At 35.4% G+C, this 20,646-nt stretch overlaps 1 protein-coding gene across 2 annotated transcripts in view; it reads left to right on the forward strand.

Annotated features, from left to right (window-relative positions):
- Positions 1-20,646, forward strand: part of LOC107722950 (mitotic spindle assembly checkpoint protein MAD1-like) — a 99,645-nt gene that overhangs the window by 33,575 nt on the left and 45,424 nt on the right. For both annotated transcript variants that reach the window (XM_016531449.1, XM_016531448.1), the window contains exons 12-16: positions 4,533-4,673; positions 7,199-7,255; positions 7,783-7,874; positions 10,874-10,964; positions 17,893-18,097. In XM_016531449.1, the coding sequence (XP_016386935.1) occupies positions 4,533-4,673; positions 7,199-7,255; positions 7,783-7,874; positions 10,874-10,964; positions 17,893-18,097 (586 nt within the window). The remainder of the gene's footprint in view (positions 1-4,532; positions 4,674-7,198; positions 7,256-7,782; positions 7,875-10,873; positions 10,965-17,892; positions 18,098-20,646) is intronic.

Raw genomic sequence — 20,646 nt, forward strand, 5'->3', positions numbered from 1 at the left:
TTTGTGTGAACAAACAATTTAAGGGAGGGAAAACAGTCGACCGGACAGGAATTAGCCGATTTTCCACATGATCGGCCTGGACCGGTGACCGGTCATTCTGCTGATTCCGAGCCGTTTTGACGTCAAAGCTACACTCGCATCCGCATGTAAACATGTCGTCGGCGTGGAAGTTCATCACTGTGAGTGAAGAAGACATAAAGTTCGCAATTTGTAATATGTGTAGAGCCAAAGTAGATTTTTTTTAAAGGAGCAAGTGAGAGACAATTTTACTTGCCCGACCGGACAAGAAGCCTGATTAAAACACCAATAACAAGAATAACTAGGGAAGCACTGAAACTCGGCCACCAAAATTTTTTGCGTGAGAATGGTTCTGAATTGATTTCATTCAGTGTAAACGGTGAGTTCTCTCCAAAGGCTAGGACGAGATTTGGATAAATCACTGGAGCAACACCTTGTTTTGTATGCAAATTATTCTCTTGTTCTTTGTTTCTCAACAGCTTGGTAAACTGGTAATTAACAAAGGCTTCAATAATCTCCTAAATAGGTGGTATTTGTTTTAATGAGGTCAGTGTTTGAGTGTAATGATGTCCACACTGGAGACATTCAGAACATCCTCACCTCCAGCCTACCAGTCTGGAAGCTGCTCTAAACGCACATGGAAAATTAGAGCTGTCAGAACAAGTAATTAAGAGTAAAGATAAGCAAGCATGCTCACATGTCTCTCTATTATTCAGTTGTTAATTACGTTGGTGGTATGCTCAGTTAAATGCTTGTCCAGTTAATTCAAAGTTTATGGACTAATAGCATTGCACAACTTGTCTACAAATCTAATTTCAAAGAAAACAACATTTAGACATGAGATCAAGAGGTTTTTAAGATCACAAGAAAGCATTGTCATTTTTATCGCATTTCAATAAATTGTATTTTAATTATGATCACGCTTTGTGCTTCTCTCAATTAATTACGAGTAATAGACTGCATTATTGGTCTGCTGGATATTTATCCTGAAAACATTTCTTTCTTTCTTTCTTTTTTTTAAATTTGACGTTTTCGTTGTATTAACATGCCAAAATCTGGAGGCTGTTTGTCACTAGCGATTATTGACAATTTTAGCACTTCACCTGCTGCAAAACCAGGAAAAATGCATCAGCTGTCTTCAGAATGTATTAGATTTAACAGTTTTCAAGCTATGATTAAGAGCCATGATAAAAAGGTTTTATTGCAGCATTGACCCAAGTTCTCCATTAAATGAAGATCCATAGGGATGGAAAAAAAAAACTGCAGTGCGGCACAGATTCGTTTCCTCACTCACTCACCCATATAGATTCCCTCTCCGGCACAGAAACTCAGAGGCCAGTGCCAAAATAATAGATTCCTAAATGAGAGTTTGCTATCTGTAGGACGAATGAGGTGAGTTTAAGATAACAGTAAGGGTGAATTTCATTACAATGGAAGCAGAAAAATAGCTTTTGAAGATGTGTGTGTGTGTGTGCTGAAGTACGCATGTGTGTGAATATACTGATATGTGCCAGTGTGTTGAACCCCTTAGGTAGTATAACTTATATTAAAAGAAAGACCTGAACTGTTTTCATGACTTCAGGTAATAAAACGGATACCTCTTTGACCTTTACAAAGTAGTACAGAGCTATGAATAAAACTATTTGACATAAAATTCTTCCAATGACCTGTTCTTTCTGTTTTCTGTCTCTCTCTCTGTCTGTCTTGTAATAAACATGTCTGTTTTGTATTTCATTTCAAAATTAATAGGGAGAATAAAATTATATTGTGCTTTAAAGATAATGAAAATAAAGCATGATTTTCATAACCAGTAGGGACATTTACTGAATTACTATGATGCACAATAACTTATTTAAATTGTACATTACTTGTACGTTCTATATTGTAGTATAATATGTTGAAATGCTTTGTTTATATTGTATTATAATTTAAATGGTTAAAATATTTTTATTACACTTTCATACATTAAAAATTGCATTCACGAGAATTACCATTGTAAATAATGGGAATTGCAAAAACTTAATGTCAATCAATTACACTGAGACACTAGGGGAGAAATGTTCTATAAGATTTGCTGTGAAAATTTCACTGTCAACTTTGTTGATGTTTTCTTTTAATTTTTGGAAGAAATGTGACATTCTTAAATTCACTACTATATCTGCTTGGAAGATCTGATGGCAGTCACATTGATTTTTACATAAGATGAACTTAACTAAAACTCCACAAATGCATCATTAGCTTTTTCTTTAAACTGTTGTTAAAGGTCTTTTAGCGAAGGTTATTCAACATTAACCTTCGCAGCCTTTCTTGTTTGGGAGCTTATGGGCATGTGTCTGTCATAGCTTGTTTTTAATCTGTTGGTCGTTTTTGTATTCTCAGTTCACACTCTGGATAATGAATCAGTGTTTTATTGATCCTGCTGATTTCGGCTTTAGAGACTAGACTAGATTTAATTTCTGTTTAATCGACTCTAAAATGAGATATTTACACAGATGACTCAGAAGGGAGCTCATTCACCCCATTAATTCTCCTCTAATATTTCTTGCGTCTCTCCTCTTGTATTTAGAACGTTACAATGACTTTACAACTGAAGTCTGCCAATTAAAATGTAATACATCGATTAGGTTGACCGGTAAAGCATGTGAATTAAGTTCAGTAATAAGTGAAACACAATCAAGCTGTTGTAATTAAATGTGCATTAAGACAGTAAGCAGATTCTTTCATTTGGAAACTGGGTTTTTTTACTCGCTCACCCGACAATGAAGATCAGCATCGTCCATTTATGGTTTCAGCTAGTTTTATATGCATGATATCTTTATATTGTACTGACCCAGCTTGGCCTGAATTGAGTTCTGAAATTGAAACTTGTGCTTTTGTATGTGGGTCAGGAGCGCGATGGAATGAGGGCCATATTAGAGTCGTACCTCTCCGGCACAGAAACTCAGAGGCCAGTGCCAAAATAATAGATTCCTAAATGAGAGTTTGCTATCTGTAGGACGAATGAGGTGAGTTTAAGATAACAGTAAGGGTGAATTTCATTACAATGGAAGCAGAAAAATAGCTTTTGAAGATGTGTGTGTGTGTGTGCTGAAGTACGCATGTGTGTGAATATACTGATATGTGCCAGTGTGTTGAACCCCTTAGGTAGTATAACTTATATTAAAAGAAAGACCTGAACTGTTTTCATGACTTCAGGTAATAAAATGGATACCTCTTTGACCTTTACAAAGTAGTACAGAGCTATGAATAAAACTATTTGACATAAAATTCTTCCAATGACCTGTTCTTTCTGTTTTCTGTCTCTCTCTCTGTCTGTCTTGTAATAAACATGTCTGTTTTGTATTTCATTTCAAAATTAATAGGGAGAATAAAATTATATTGTGCTTTAAAGATAATGAAAATAAAGCATGATTTTCATACCCAGTAGGGACATTTACTGAATTACTATGATGCACAATAACTTATTTAAATTGTACATTACTTGTACGTTCTGTATTGTAGTATAATATATTGAAATGCTTTGTTTATATTGTATTATAATTTAAATGGTTAAAATATTTTTATTACACTTTCATACATTAAAAATTGCATTCACGAGAATTACCATTGTAAATAATGGGAATTGCAAAAACTTAATGTCAATCAATTACACTGAGACACTAGGGGAGAAATGTTCTATAACATTTGCTGTGAAAATTTCACAGTGTCAACTTTGTTGATGTTTTCTTTTAATTTTTGGAAGAAATGTGACATTCTTAAATTCACTACTATATCTGCTTGGAAGATCTGATGGCAGTCACATTGATTTTTACATAAGATGAACTTAACTAAAACTCCACAAATGCATCATTAGCTTTTTCTTTAAACTGTTGTTAAAGGTCTTTTAGCGAAGGTTATTCAACATTAACCTTCGCAGCCTTTCTTGTTTGGGAGCTTATGGGCATGTGTCTGTCATAGCTTGTTTTTAATCTGTTGGTCGTTTTTGTATTCTCAGTTCACACTCTGGATAATGAATCACAGTGTTTTATTGATCCTGCTGATTTCGGCTTTAGAGACTAGACTAGATTTAATTTCTGTTTAATCGACTCTAAAATGAGATATTTACACAGATGACTCAGAAGGGAGCTCATTCACCCCATTAATTCTCCTCTAATATTTCTTGCTTCTCTCCTCCTGTATTTAGAATGTTACAATGACATTACAACTGAAGCCTGCCAATTACTAGTACATTTATTAGGTTGACCAGTAAAGCATATGAATTAAGTTAAGTAATAAGTGAAACATGACCAAGCTGTTGAAATTAAATTTACATTAAGACAGTAAGCAGATTTTTTTGTTTATTTGGAAATTGGGTTTTTCCTTGCTCACCCGAAAATAAAGATCAGCATCGTCAATTTATGCTTCTGCAAGTGTTTCAGCTAGTTTTATATGCTCTATATCTTTGTATTGTACTGACCCAGCTTGGCCTGAATTGAGTTCTGGAATTGAAACTTGTGCTTTTGTATGTGGGTCAGGAGCGTGATGGGATGAGGGCCATATTAGAGTCGTACGACAGCGAGTTGGCCACAAGTGAATACTCCCCTCAGCTCATGTTCCGGGTCAAGGAGGCAGAGGACATGCTGCAGAAAGTCCAGGCACACAATACTGAGATGGAGGTGAGAACTACATTACCCATAATGCACACTAAATCATTCCTTCAAATGTACCTTTGAAAAAACTGTTCAGAACACTGATCCAGTGATTTGTTTGCATTACTGCAACATTTATGTTTTAAAATGTTTTTGTAATATATATGGAATGTATATGTAGCTGTATATTATTATACGTTGCTTGTGCTCAATTGATTAAATATTTAATTGCTTTTTTTTTTTTAATAACCACATACATTTTTTTTAAGGAAAGAAAATAATAGGCCTTTAGGTGTGATTTATTCGATTCAGCAATTTGTGTGGATGATTCTCTTGCCATAAATGTATGCAATAGCACTCATTACTCATCTCATTGTGTTTCGAAAACTGTGTCAATGCATTGGGAATGCAAACATGGAACAAATCTCAAATAATTCAGTTATTAAACACCTTTTTACATTTTTATTAATGTAATGTTACACATTTCTTTAGCTCATTTAATGGAGATGTTGCTTCTGGCCTGGTGTTTGTATTTCTGTGAGTGACAGTGTTTCTCTAATGAGTGATAATTTACTCGTTGAGCTTTAATGATAATTACATTCTTCACATTAAGAATGCAATGCTTTAGTTTTTATCATTCCCTGTCTGGGTTTGATGTATAAATAATTTAATGAATCATATTTGTTACCGTGTTGACTGCAATATTGGAAGGGGTACATATACCATGTTCATTTATTGCGAAACAATGTGGAAAACATGCCTTGATCTACTTATGTTATTACAGTAATCATTTTAAATGTAAGGTGCTTGGCAACAATGAGCAAAATGGTGATACATATTGTGAAATGTTTTATTTATATTGTCCAGCTGTATTGGCTAATATATATATACACTGAACAAAATTATAAACACAACACTTTTGTTTTTGCCCCCATTTTTCATGAGCTGAACTCAAAGATCTTAAGACTTTTTCTATGTACACAAAAGGCCTATTTCTCTCAAATATTGTTCACAAATCTGTCTGTCTCTGTGTTAGTGAGCACTTCTCCTTTGCCGAGATAATCCATCCACCTCACAGGTGTGACATATCAAGATGCTGATTAGACAGCATGATTATTGCACAGGTGTGCCTTAGGCTGACCACAATAAAAGGCCACTCTAAAATGTGCAGATTTATCACACAGCACAATGCCACAGATGTCACAAGTTTTGAGGGAGCGTGCAATTGGCATACTGACTGCAGGAATGTCCACCAGAGCTGTTGCCCGTGAAATGAATGTTCATTTCTCTACCATAAGCCGTCTCCAAAGGCGTTTCAGAGAATTTGGCAGTACAACCAACCAGCCTCACAACCGCAGACCACGTGTAACCACACCAGCCCAGGACCTCCACATCCAGCATCTTCACCTCCAAGATCGTCTGAGACCAGCCACCCGGACAGCTGCTGCAACAATCGGTTTGCATAACCAAAGAATTTCTGCACAAACTGTCAGAAACCGTCTCAGGGAAGCTCATCTGCATGCTCGTCGTCCTCATCGGGGTCTCGACCTGACTGCAGTTCGTCGTCATAACCGACTTGAGTGGGCAAATGCTCACATTCGATGGCGTCTGGCACTTTGGAGAGGTGTTCTCTTCACGGATGAATCCCGGTTTTCACTGTACAGGGCAGATGGCAGACAGCGTGTATGGCGTCGTGTGGGTGAGCGGTTTGCTGATGTCAACGTTGTGGATCGAGTGGCCCATGGTGGCGGTGGGGTTATGGTATGGGCAGGCGTATGTTATGGACAACGAACACAGGTGCATTTTATTGATGGCATTTTGAATGCACAGAGATACCGTGACGAGATCCTGAGGCCCATTGTTGTGCCATTCATCCACGACCATCACCTCATGTTGCAGCATGATAATGCACGGCCCCATGTTGCAAGGATCTTCTGATTGGCTGACGAACGTTCTAAGGTGTGCAATTATTTCAGGGAAATGCACGACGAACGTAGTTCCAGGCAGGTCTTGACCGTATTACATGTCCATATCACTTCGCCAAATGATTTCAGTTATTTCAAAGGTCCTTACAGCCTAAAACAGCAAAATAAATAAAACCCACAACGACACTGGCTAAGAAAATATAGTAAACAATAAGATAAAAACGACAGATTATTTCCATGTTTTTGCCACAAATTTGCGTTTTATTATGTATGGAAAGCACACAACGTTACTCTATTTCTCCTGCTTTTTTTTCCTTACAGACTCGCACACATACAGTACAGATTCTTGCACACACGTTGTTAGTGCTACTCTAATGATTTTATCAGTAAAATAGTTTAGCAACTTAAGAGCTATATGACATTTCTCACAAGCAAGGTAACAGCGGTGCTGTTCTTGAAGAAAATGAACTTAAAGTTTCACTATTATGAGATACAGTCTTGCTCATGACTGGCCTCTTTGAAAGTTGTATCCGACACTGATAGCACTCATGACTTTGTAATCAAGGACTTTATGGTTTACTATCTTAGTTCTTATTTTTATGGGAACAATCTGTTTCACTCTGATAGACTCAACTGTCTAAAGCCCAGGAGGAGGCAGGCACCTTCAAATTAAAAGTTCAGATGGTAAGTCACATTCATCACCATGGGAACTTCCTTTTGGCATTTATACGATTATGTCAGCTACCGTTCTGATCATAAATAATTGATTAAAATTTGTGCTATAATGCATGCAAAAAATTAAAAACCACATTAGGCAGAAGTCAAGATATTAGACAGATATAACATTGCAGCTATGCTGCAGGTGTTTCCTTTTCTGAGATTCACAGTAAATTACTGTTTTTGACATACAATGCTGATTGTTTTGTCTTTCATTGTTTTGTTTTTTTATCACTTGCTCAGGTGACTGCTGAACTTGAGGCTGATTATGTCAGCTACCGTTCTGATCATAAATAATTGATTAAAATTTATGCTATAATGCATGCAAGAAATGAAAAACCACATTAGGCAGAAGTCAAGATATTAGACAGATATAACATTGCAGCTATGCTGCAGGTGTTTCCTTTTCTGAGATTCACAGTAAATTACTGTTTTTGACATACAATGCTGATTGTTTTGTCTTTCATTGTTTTGTTTTTTTATCACTTGCTCAGGTGACTGCTGAACTTGAGGCTCTGAATGAGCAGCAGGTGTCTAATGCTGAGAAAAACACCTTAGCAACAGCAGAGGAAGTCAGCTCTCTCAGGTAACAGAGATATGTGATCAATGAAATTTCATACATGCATCATACACGTCTGATCATTATGGAAGCCTGTTTCCGTGTAAAATTAATCAAATAAAATTAATCAAATAAAATAAAGGCACAGTTACTAGAAATGAAGTCACATTTGTGATTTGATTGTGTGATTTATATGCTTCCATAGATAACCAACACATAATGAACAGTCGCTGCCACTCATGTTGCTGAAAATAGCCAGCTCTCATTGAAATGTTCATGTCATTTTGTAAGACACTGGCATTGTGAACGGGTCTTTAGACTGACTGAAACTGAAGTCTGTGGTTTTTTTTATGGCCTGTAGCATTGCCTAATTACTATGGAAATGTGATTATACTACATTAGCGTTAGTGGCCTTGCTTGAAAAGTGAGCTTTCATTCAGTGCCTACTTTATCCTTTTTCCTCTTTCTTTTTGATCCTGTAATTATTCTCTGTAGAATTTCATTTAATCTCTCCTGGAACCATTTCACTAAGCTGTTTACACGTTAATTTAATATTTTTTGTATTGAATACAAGTCCAAGACCCCACATTGTAATCTTCAAAACCAAAACTAAACCAACTTGAATGCTGTCCAGTGCTTTTAAATTACAGAATTATACAGGATATTCAAGAACAGTTCAAAAAGGTTCCACTAAATATATGAGAACACTAGTGAAAGTCCTACTATTGTACTTTTTTTTTTTTTAATTACAAATTATTTTACAGGCATATACATTTGAGTGAATATGAATATTAAATATTAACAATACTTTCTGAATCTCTCAGTATTTGGTATGTCTTTTTGCTTATGATTTGTCACACTTTTATTACACATTTTGAATTCCAAATTTTCAATGTGGTCTTAGAATTTTGAACCACACTTATTTATGGAATGCTTTACTCTGCGATCATAACCTGTTGTGTTTACCTTTATTGACCTTTTCATGGTGGAACAAATAATTTTTATGGTTGTTCCTCCATTCTTTACTAAAAAACAGATGAACATTTTTGAGATTTAAGTTTTTGACAGTGGTTTTCATTACATTAGGCAGGGCTGTACGTTAACTTTTTTTGCACATAACACTGGTGCTACAGAGGTTGAAAGTTTTGTAGCACAGGCCAAACAGTTTATTCAGGAATATCGCGATTCACGATTCTTTGTCATGTTGGTTTTACTATTTTGCAAGTTGCCTGAGCAGTACAGCCAATCTAATTTCCCTATTGTAAAAAAAAATAAAGCCTTTCAAGGTAACAAAATATAAAATAAAAAAGAATGACAGACATTTAGGCCAAAGTGGGCGAAAATAATTCATTATCTATTCTTTATTAGTCATTATTTTATCTTTGTTATTAGAAAATAAGAACAAAAGATATACATTATTAAAACACACAATATGCAAATAAAACAAACAGTGCTTTATTTTTCAGGTACAATATTTAGCAGTAACATTAAATATTAAAATAAAACACTATATACATCAATGATAAATTATTTTAAGCAACTGTATTAAAGTTCATCAGTCATGAGCAGTGAGTGATTTTTCTCTGATTTAAAAAAAAAAATTTTTTTATATATATTAAAGGGATAGTTTACCCAAAAATGAAAAATCTGTCATCTGTCTGTCAATTCTGTCATAGTGTTTGATTTTTATACCATCATTTACTCACTCTCAAGTTGTTTTAAACCTGAGTTTCTTTCTTCTGTTGAACATAAAAATTATTTTGAAGAATGTGGGTAGCCAAACAGTTGCTGGTCCACAGCGACTTCCATGGTATTTTTTTTTCCTACTATCAAAGGCAATGTGGGCCAGCAACTGTTTGGTTACATTCTTCAGAATATCTTCTTTTGTGTAGAGCACAAGAAATAAATTAATACAGGTTTGGGACAACATGTGAGTGAGTAAATAACAACATACATTTATTTTTTGGGTGAACTATCCCTTTAACGACAAGCGGCAGCATGTTTAGTACTGTTGCTTTAAGAGCTGCACGCATTCGTTTCTTTCTCAACTGTTTACTTTCATTTTAGACATAACTAACTATGTTTATGTAAACCTTGTGTGCTTTTGACAGTATTAGACGCGAAATCAATCAGACACGAAAGACAACTTATAAGTTGAGTTATGTCTTAAACATAAGTCTAGTAATCAGGCGCTGTTTGAAAGTGCGCTTCATGTGTACGCGCTCAGAAGCACGTCAGAACAGCACGCGAATTAAACGTTTAAGCGGCAAGGCTTAAAGCTTGATGAGCTTAAGCTTAAAGCTTCAGATGCAAATAATGTACTTTTGTGATTGCACATAAGTGCTGTGTCCCGTAAGTGTAACTCTACTGCTGAAATAACATTTGAGTAAATAACAACATACATTTATTTTTTGGGTGAACTATCCCTGTTTGAAAGTGCGCTTCATGTGTACGCGCTCAGAAGCACGTCAGAACAGCACGCGAATTAAACGTTTAAGCGGCAAGGCTTAAAGCTTGATGAGCTTAAGCTTAAAGCTTCAGATGCAAATAATGTACTTTTGTGATTGCACATAAGTGCTGTGTCCCGTAAGTGTAACTCTACTGCTGAAATAACATTTGATGTGATTGTGAATGTATGTCGCATTGTACAGAATATTGATATGGCAGCGCCAGAACTTCAGCTGATAGAATATGCGCTGTAGCACGATACTACGATATTTCTTCAAAAGCAGATCGTGGAGACATTTTAATCATCCACCATCAAAAATCGTCATATCGCACACCCCTAAACCAAGTATAATCAATCTCACACACACAAACAAGCACAACAAAATCACTTCACACTATTAAGCGGCTGTGTTATGAACATGCAAAACTGTATCGCACGTGTGCTACAGTGGTAAATTTATTCATCGCACAAACCAGTTTTTTCATAGCACTTGCGACATATATGTCGCACTGTACAGCCCTGCATTAGGACAAGAAATGACATTCTACTTGTATACGTGTATGTGTTTGTTTTTCAGGCAGAAGATTGAGGAATTGGAGGCAGAACGTCAGCGGCTGGAAGAGCAAAACAACATTCTGGAGATGAGACTAGAAAGGCATAACCTCCAGGTGACACTTTCATTTAACAACAAATAATAATTAAAATATAAAGATTGATAGTAAAAAAAAAAAAAACGATAAACTAATTGGATATGTACTCTGTGGCCATCTCTAGTGATAAGAACTTCAGAGAGCCTCTTAAGGATCATGGGTTGTTGTTTCAGGTGCTTTGACAGATTGCCTGTGCTGTGTAACAGCTTCATTGCTTATAAAAGGAGTATTTGTGGGAGTCCATAACCCCATAAGCGGACAGTCACTGAGCTCACGCTAAACTGCTGCGTAAAACTGTAGATTTGTGGTGACAGTTTCAGTGATTACCGTATATTAGGATAGGTGCAGTCTCTTATTGTCATGCTGTTCCCTATCTATAATTTATTCATTATTTGAGTAACTTCTGTTTCTCATGCTGTTAAAGGGAAAGTTCACCCCAAAAACGAAAATTGGCATCATTTACTCACCTTCAAGTTGTTCTAAACCTGTATGAATTTCTTTCTTCTGTTGAACATAAAAGAAGATATTTTGAAGAATGTGAGCAACCAAACAGTTGCTGGTAGCATGGAAGTCAATGGCTTCCAGCAAATGTTTGGTTATCCACATTCTTCAAAATAACTTATTTTGTGTTCAACAGAAGAAGGAAACTCGTAGAGTTTAATGAAGTAATTCAGCAACACCGTTGTGAATATTGATTACAATATTTGGAAAAAATCCACAATTATGATTCATCATAATCATGGGGCTCTAGTCTCTGCTAAACTGAGATAGATGGAGGTATTTTAAAGGGGTCATATGATGCGATTTCAAGTTTTCCTTTCTCTTTGGAGTGTTACAAGCTGATTGTGCATAGATAAGATCCCTGACGTTGCAAAGACTAAAGTCTCAAAACCAAAGAGATATTCTTTATCAAAGTTAAGACTCTGCCACGCCCCCCTAAAACGGCTCGTTCTAACACGCCCCACATATCTACCTCACTATGTGGAAATATTAGCATAATGCACCCAAAAGAATTACACATTTCACCTTCAAGATTAGCTAATGGCCTCAGTGGTGGTTGATGATAGCCTGATGGTTAATACTCTGACCTGCATGATATAAGCTGATGGGTGTGCTATGATTTACTTCATAATTAGACATGCTTTTAGCTTGTCAAAAGTTCATTCTAGCAAGTCAGCTATTGTAACTTTATGCCCTTTTTTGTAACGTTTTTATGCAAGTGGTACAAAACATGAACATTGCAGTATGATATCAATTTCTCGGCTTAGTGGTCATTATTCATAAATATTTGATGTTTGAATGTTATGATTGGCCAATCAGATTCAAGTATTCCAGAGAGTTGAGTAATAAATAAATGACTTGTGTTTGTATTATAATCAGCTGATATTATACATGTATACTGTTTCACAGTGGTTTTTGCTAGTGCTGACACTAAAGGTGTATTGTAAATTTTTACATGATGTTGGTGAGGTAATTTTGTTTTCTTTTTGTAATTCTGGCATAAAAAAAGCAATGTAATTTGAATAGAATATGAAAGATTGTTTCTTCACAAATCTGTGCTTTTTTTCAAAGGTGCAGTTAAATCAGACACCTATGTTCCTTAAACCAACATGGGTTCATTGTTAATTGGCAAATTATCTTTGGCAAATGCCATTTTGGTATGTACTGAAAATGAATGTGCAATAGACTCAGTTTGAGACTAGCTGTGGGTTTGTTTTTATGAATGCACAGCCACACTTGTGTTGCATCTGGTCTCCACAGTAACTCAGGTATGTGTGTTTCTTCTCCAAAAGCCTAAATTGGCACTTGACCATATTGTGTTTGCCTATAAATCTCCACATACTACAGTCCTCTTCAAATCACTGAAACCCCATATTTTCCCTTTAGTCAATTACCAACTTTTTTTCTATCAACCTTCTGTTTCCACTTTTAGGTGGAAGGAAAAAAAATTATCCAGAGATAAGTGGCCTTGAAGTAAATCCTGAACATAGCTCAACAAGGAGTTTTGATGGCTCTTCACATGTAATATGATTTTACCAAGTGGTGGCACATGTACTGTAGAAAATTACTCTGGGCATGCTGGGGATTGCTAGCTTTTAATATGCTTTTAAATATATTAGTTTATTAATAGCACAGTGGTGTTTTTATTTATTTCTGTTAGTCAATAAATAATGTAGAGACACTTAGAGGAAACTCCGACTATAAGTCCTAGTGTTTAAATATTTATGTAGTTTAGGTATGTGGTTGTGTATTGGTATAATATATTTATATACTAGGGGTAGGGTTATGTCTTTACTGCAATATAAAATAACTTGTACTGTGTTGCAATGGAATATTGTAACTATTCCTTGAAATCATACTGAATTCATGTTTTTAGATAATCCAGAAAATTAAATACTTAATCACATTTGATTTCTTTTATTTTTAATAGAAATAGAAATCAAAAGGCAAGATTCATTATTTGTATTATTCTTAGTCTGAAACATTGCCAAAACGGCTACAAATGTGTAAAATGTGAACAAAAGATATAAAATTAAAACTAATATTATAAAGCGGTTTAGGTTTTCTCATGGTAGTTTAATTTATGAAATTCAGTTTCTATATTGGCAAATACCTGAAAATTCCTGCACTTTTGTCACGTTCTATCCACCTTATTCTTCAACACGGAAGTAAGCTGTGTTCTGTGAATGTGCGAGACTTCCCGTTCATTAGCCGCTGTAGGGAAATAATGAGAAGATTAACAACGTGTCGTGCAGTAAACTGTAAAACTGTTCGCACTACAAACCAGTGTGTTCACAATTAAGATAATACATTAAAATAATATGGTAAGACACACCAATTTGCAATACAAGCAGCAAAACGAGCTGTTTTGTACAGCTAAAAATAGCTGGATGCGGATGAGACCGGAAAGCAGACCCATAACAGTGTTTCCCCTAGGTTTATGGCTTTGGGGGGGTGGGGTGTTCCGTTTTTTTCCCCGTTTTTTTTCTGGACTCCTTTTTAATGGTTAAATTACATTTTATTAATCAAACCGCATGTCTAATTAATTAAAATCATGAAACTTAAACAATTTAACATCAATTTATTAAAAGTTTAACTTTTATTGTTTTTATTGTATGTTTTAGCATGTCTAATTATTTGAAAGCATAAAACAAGTTTTACAATAATATAAAAACAATAAAAACAATTTACAATAGCCTTATGCTTTTTTGCTCAGAAATTCTGTGTTGTGTATTTACATTTTGTTTTAAGGCATAAAACATTCATTTAATCTATCTTTTAAGTAATGAAAATTAAACAAATTTTATTTTTTGGAAAATAAAGGTCATTTAATATTACAATTAAAACATTGAATAAATACTGAATGCTTATTCCTTAAAAATAAGGTTTTAATAATTTTAGTAGCAGTAGTAGCAGCCTGTTACGTACATTCTACTCAACAATAGTAATATATTTCTGCCAATCCCCTCAAGTTAAACCGAACTTTTAATTTGACGGGTTGCAGTGAATACCTTTACATTTCTGTGATGACATGATGTGTATGACATGATGATAGTTTTACTCAAATGAAACGGTCAAATGCTCATGAAGTGACTCTCAAAGCAGTTCTGGAGATGTTGTTCGTGGAACAACTCCACTGTGCGTCATGCAGAGAGCGTGACCATAACGTAGAGACCGAAATGACATGCCGTCGTGTAAATAAGATAAATAACATAAGGCTATTTAGTTTGCTTAATGAAAGAACAAGGTATAGACATGTTCTATAAGAAAGGTAACTTTAAATTACTTCTGTTGTGATCTGGCGCTATAGAGAAAATATAATTAAATATTAACTTGACCTTCAAGGGGGGCGGGCCCCCTTGAACTGGAAGAATTACACTGGAAGTACACTCTAAGTTGACAGAATAGCCTTGTCTACAGTAAAATATTAACACTGTGTTCCAGTTAACTAATTTTATATTTGGGAAAACAAACTGCTATTTGATTTTGGACTTCAGGTTACAAACAATAACCAAGAAGGTACATTTAAAGCAAATAAAATGCTTCAGGGAGTCAAAGTTTCTACATTAATAATAAAATCTGTTGAACAAATGTTGACACCTGTGTAAAACATGGTAAATGATCTTTGATTATGAGATTTCCATTTGTTTCTTTATGTTTCATCTTCCAAATATCTGACATCAAAACACTTTATGGTCCAGAGAAATCAAGTAGTACGAGCTCACTGACTTTGAATATAGATTAAACAAGATTGCCTGTGATTTTGTCACTTTGTGCAGCATTTCACTATCAGTGAAGAAAGAAATGACTTGAAACCCAAAACGTGTTAATGCTGCGACTAGTTGGGTTGAGATATAGAGCTGAAGCTAGAAAAGCATCTCTTTTGCATCCATCTTACCGACACATTTCTCAGCTAGCTCATCTATGAAGGGTTCAGCAAGCTTGGGGCTCCAGTCCCTGGTGTGGATTTCCAGAATGTGCTTTCGAGCCTGTTGATGAGCATAAACACAATCACAGACAGTGTACAGATAAAACAAGGCACTTCAAAACGCACAGCAAAACTGTTTTGATCATAAACACCTAACAAAGGGGCTGGTAAAAACATAAGAGCTAACGTTTGATTAGCCAGCACCCTGCTGAGAAGACAAACTACATACACATCCAGGAATTAGACCAGCACAGAGCTGAACTCATATTCCAGCTCAGGCATTGATGATGCACACAATACTGGGGTGTAGATATGTTTGACAATTATATAAGTTGTGTTTTAGTTTTATAAGTGTTCCTATTCTTGTTTGTTTGTTGTCACTACCACTTGAGATTCATTTTTTTTCCACATGCGGTCGTGTAAATAAGATAAATAACATAAGACTATTTAGTTTGCTTAATAAAAGAACAAGGTATATACCTGTTCTATAGGAAAGGTCACTTTAAATGACTTCTGTTGTGATCTGGCGCTATAGAGAAAATATAATTAAATATTAACTTGACCTTCAAGGGGGGCGGGGGGTGCCGTTGGGGGGGCGGGCCGCCCCCCTAAAATAATGGCAGGGGAAACACTGCATAAAAATTACAAATGGCCGTGCCCACTCTTACAGGAAGAATAAGGTGGATAGGGTAAAGGTTTAGTTTTAGTCTATTATTATATAAGCTTTATAATCAGTGACGTAATGGGTAAATGTAAGGCCACGTCATTTTTCTGTCATTTTTTTTGTGGTGCTGCTATATTTATCAGTGGCCTCCCATCCATTTATCCTTCCTTTTCACGTCCTGACTCAATGCAATCAGTGGGCTGAAATGCAGTCAGACATGCTCCATTAGACCTCAACACTGGTGCCAGTCCAAAACAAACGGAAAAGTCTGGAATTCAAGAGCTGCGTCACTCATTCGTCCTGCTCTCTCAATCACTCAGTCTTCTTAATGTGCTTAGACTTTGGCTCTAATATTTATAGACCTCTTCTCTATCCATTATCTATGACGCTTCAAGTGTCACAGTAAAAATAAGTGACTTCACAGGCAGTTAATAATGCCACCCACTCAACACTTATCAGTTTGAAGAGGGTTTATTTTTGGCCCAAGGACTAACCTTTACTGTTTTTCGTGTCTTTTTCTTATTGTTGTCGATGATTCATTCATGATTCAGGCTGTATTACATTTATCTTAAAGGTTAGAGGGATGTACGCATGGACTTGCCAGATGTGCATACATTTAGGGTTGTCACAATACCAGCATTTCAGTAGTTGATACCAGTAGTATTGAAATTTTGCAATCTTTGATGCCAATCAAAAAAGTCCATAAATTGAACTTATATATTAATATAAATATTAACAGATTAAAACAATGTAAAGTGTCTCTATATTTATTATTATTGTTTTTTTTTTAATTTGTAGTTTGTCCTGGAGTACAGATTATTTTGGCATGTTTGAGTTTGTTCGTGTTACCCTTCTTCCCCAAGTTATTGTGTAACACTTTAACAGAAGTTTAAATTTTCATTTTTAGTAATTCTGCTTGTTTCTGTTCTTTCATCACCTTCTGTTCTGCAGTTATGTCTTCTCCTCCTTACCCCTCAGTCTGTCTTCCTCTTCTCTACCTCTGTGTCTTCAGCTCAGGGTGGTGTTATTTGCTCAGTAATGAGATGTTCAGATCAAGGCAATAGTCTTTGATGTGGCCCTTAATTCACCAGAAGGCTTTTAAACCCCTGAAGTTTTACACCCAAATGAAGAATCGTTCCAGAAGATAAAGCCTTTTGTTTTAGACAGGGATGAGCTATCACTTCTTTGGGCCTTTTGTTTGGAGGGTAATTCGGATAAATTTATTTTTGCTGGGTGAGAGTCTTCAGACAAAATTGGACTTGATTTTCATGATGTTTTGTAGTAGTTCAACAGTGTATGTAATGGCTCAACGAATGAGCTATTGGACCCACTTTAGTAATGTCTCTCACCTAAACTTATTAGGTGAGAGACATATTATTATTGTTTTTTTGTTGTTGTTGTTTTTGTAAATGAAATTTTCACTGTCATTGTTTTGAGAGAATGTTTTTTTTTTTTTTTTTTTTTTTTTTTGACTTTATTTACAAAAAATGAATTTGGATGCTTATGAAAGCAAAATACAATTTAAAAGCACTGATTTTCAGATTGGATGTCTTAAAAGGATTATAGAAAACAACATACTACTTTCATTTTGTCTTTTTCGCTTTTAATGGTAAAAGTGAATTGGAATGGTAATTAGATTTACACTGAAGTGTATTGTCTGCCTTTTTTTCTTCTTTGGAATAATTAAATCAAAAGTTTCAAAAATGTTTTTAAAAATGCAAGCTCAGTTTTAGTAAAATGTTTTCTTACTCTCTTGCCGCCTTTTTGTCCTAAAGCTCTAATAAGTGTTTTGTCTTTTTGGAGCTGATAAAACCTTTACTTGTTTTTCTGACTCTCTTAACTTTTTGTATTAGGGAGACTATGACCCTGTAAAGACAAAGGTGATCCACCTGCAAATGAACCCCACCAGCATCGCAAAGCAGCAGCACGCTGATGAGGTGGAACAGCTGAGGTTGGAGTGTCAACTCTTGAGGGACCGAATCCGGAAAATTGAGGCAGGTGGTGGGGTGACAACAGACGACACTACCCTCATCATCCCACCTTCACAAGAAATACTGGGTAAATACCTTTTTACACAAAGCAGGAGTTTTAACAGTAGGGTAGAGAAACCGCCAATACATGGCATTGTTGATATTTAATGTCCAGTTCATATAAACAGCCCTGCCTCGGGTTTCTGATAAATCATCATCATGTTTTGTGTTCATAAGAAGAAAGAAATTCATATAAGTTTGGAAAAACATAAGGGTTAGTAAATTATTACAAGATTTTTATTTTTGGGTTAACTATCCCTTTAAAGAGTATTAGAACAAGTTGGGAACAACAGCACAAAAAGTGTGCATTTAATAACATTGTTTAGAGTAAACTGATAAATGTTCACATTGAGTTCAGGCTTTAATTTCTGTAGCCATATACTTAAAGGGATAGTTCACCCAAAAATTTAAATTCTGTCATTAATTACTCACCCTCATGTCGTTTCAAACCCGTAAGACCTTCGCTCATCTTCGGAACACAAATTAAGACCACCTTCAAGGCCCAGAAAGGTAGTAAGGACATTGTTAAAATAGTCCATGTGACATCAGTGGTTCGACCATAATTTTATGAAGCTACGAGAATACTTTTTGTGCTCAAAGAAAATAAAAATGACTTTATTCAACAGTTCTTCTCTTCTGTGTCAGTCCCCGCCGCCATTCATGACGGTACCAAGACGCATGCGTGAGCGTTCCTCTGCTCGAAAACAAGCATGCGTCTTGGTACTCTTGTGAACGACATGAGGGTGAGTAATTAATGACAGAATTGTCATTTTTGGGTTAACTATGCCTTTAAAAGCTACTTAAAATAGTTTAAATAAAGGACTATTCCAGCCAAGAGTTTAAAGGGGTCATATGATGCTGCTAATAAGATCCTTTTGGAAGGCCAAACAAAATAGTTTCGCTTTCACAACGAAGCACACAGCGCCTTCATGACATGGCGGCGGCGGCAACAATACTACAGCGAGAATAAAAGTTACGCCTTCTTTCTTTGCGTGAACATTTGGGCGGCGTTATGCAAATCTTCCCAGATAGTGACGTAGACATGTGGGGGCGTGTTAGAACGAGCCGTTTTAGGTAGGTGTGGCTGACTCTTAACTTTTATAAAGAATATCTCTTTGGATTTGAGACTTTAGTCTTTGCAACTTTACAGATCTTCTTTATGCACCAAGAGCTTGTGACACTCCAAAGAGAAACGAAAAATTGAAATCGCATAATATGACCCCTTTAAATCATTTAAATTTAGGTATACGTCCATTTGGAATGTAATGATTGGGATGTAGTTCACCAACAACCAAATGTTTATGCCTAGATAAATTTCAAATGTGAGTTTATATTTGGGTCCTCATCTGAATTAAATACAACTTGGAGGAATTTGTCATTTTGACAAGTTGATGTGGCTTATCCAGTTGACAAGATTGATAGCAATCTGGATTACCACCTGTGGAGTTGGATATGACAACACAAGGATTGTGGAAAAAGGTTCTTCCTAATTCCACACCCTGTGCTTACAGTGATTTAGACATTTTATTTATAAATATATCCAGGGCTAAATGTTTAATTGGACTAGAGTGGAGTGTGCTGATGATCCACATTTCTTTGGAACTAATTTATTTGCGTCATGCTGTCTCTCTTTCTCTTTCTCCCTCCCGCTCTCCCCGTTTTTTTTTTTTTTTTGGCTATCAGTTTGAATGAGTTCCGAAGGAGGCAAGAGTCTAATTAGGACTCAGACCCATGAGTAAACAAACACCCTGAGGTATGCTTTTAAATTGGCTGCTGCTGCTGTTTTTCTTTATCTTTTTTTGCTATACACTGTTCCTCCTTCATTTTATGACCTCATTTTCCTCCCATTTCAACTGTTTGATTATAAGTTCATGTGTTTGCACAAATCTAGTTCAAAATTATTATTATTATTATTTATTTTTATTTTTTTTGTGGCTTAGTTGTCTTTACTAATGCTAAGAACAAGTTCTTACAAGTACATAAACAGCTTTTTGGGTTTGTATGCAAACGCAGCACTTAAAACTATTTTTATTTATTTTTATTTTTGCTTGTAATTTGCTTGTAATTTATTTATTGATGTATATTTTTTAAAGAAATTAGAAACGATTCAAGTAACGGAAACTGGAAAAGAAAAGTGTTTAATGTGTGCTCATTACTGAGAAGATTGTGTATCCATATTTTCTCTCTGTGTACTGTACTAGCTTCAGGCAACAGGATTGGTTATGCCACCTCTAATATTTTAAACATAGGATATGCAGTTGCCCCAAAAAGTATTTGGACACTTAAGCCACACATAAAAATGTATGAATGTCTTTGCATTGCACAGCAAAATATCAGACCAGTGGCATTTATTTAGAAAAAAATATAGGACAATAAAATAATAAATTATGCTGTGTAAAATAAAGACAATGGATTTGTGGTTTTCACTTTGTGGTTTTCAAATGTTAATAAAACATCCTGTTATAAATATCCCTATCCAGACTAAATTTCTTAATAATCCCCCTGGGTTAGATTAAAAAAAAATTGCTCCATTTTTACCAAGGTTATATGAGGAAAAACACTATTCAATTCGAATGA

The sequence above is a fragment of the Sinocyclocheilus rhinocerous genome, unplaced genomic scaffold (assembly GCF_001515625.1).
Source record: "Sinocyclocheilus rhinocerous isolate Xijiao unplaced genomic scaffold, SAMN03320098_v1.1 scaffold3, whole genome shotgun sequence".
NCBI lineage: Eukaryota > Metazoa > Chordata > Actinopteri > Cypriniformes > Cyprinidae > Sinocyclocheilus > Sinocyclocheilus rhinocerous.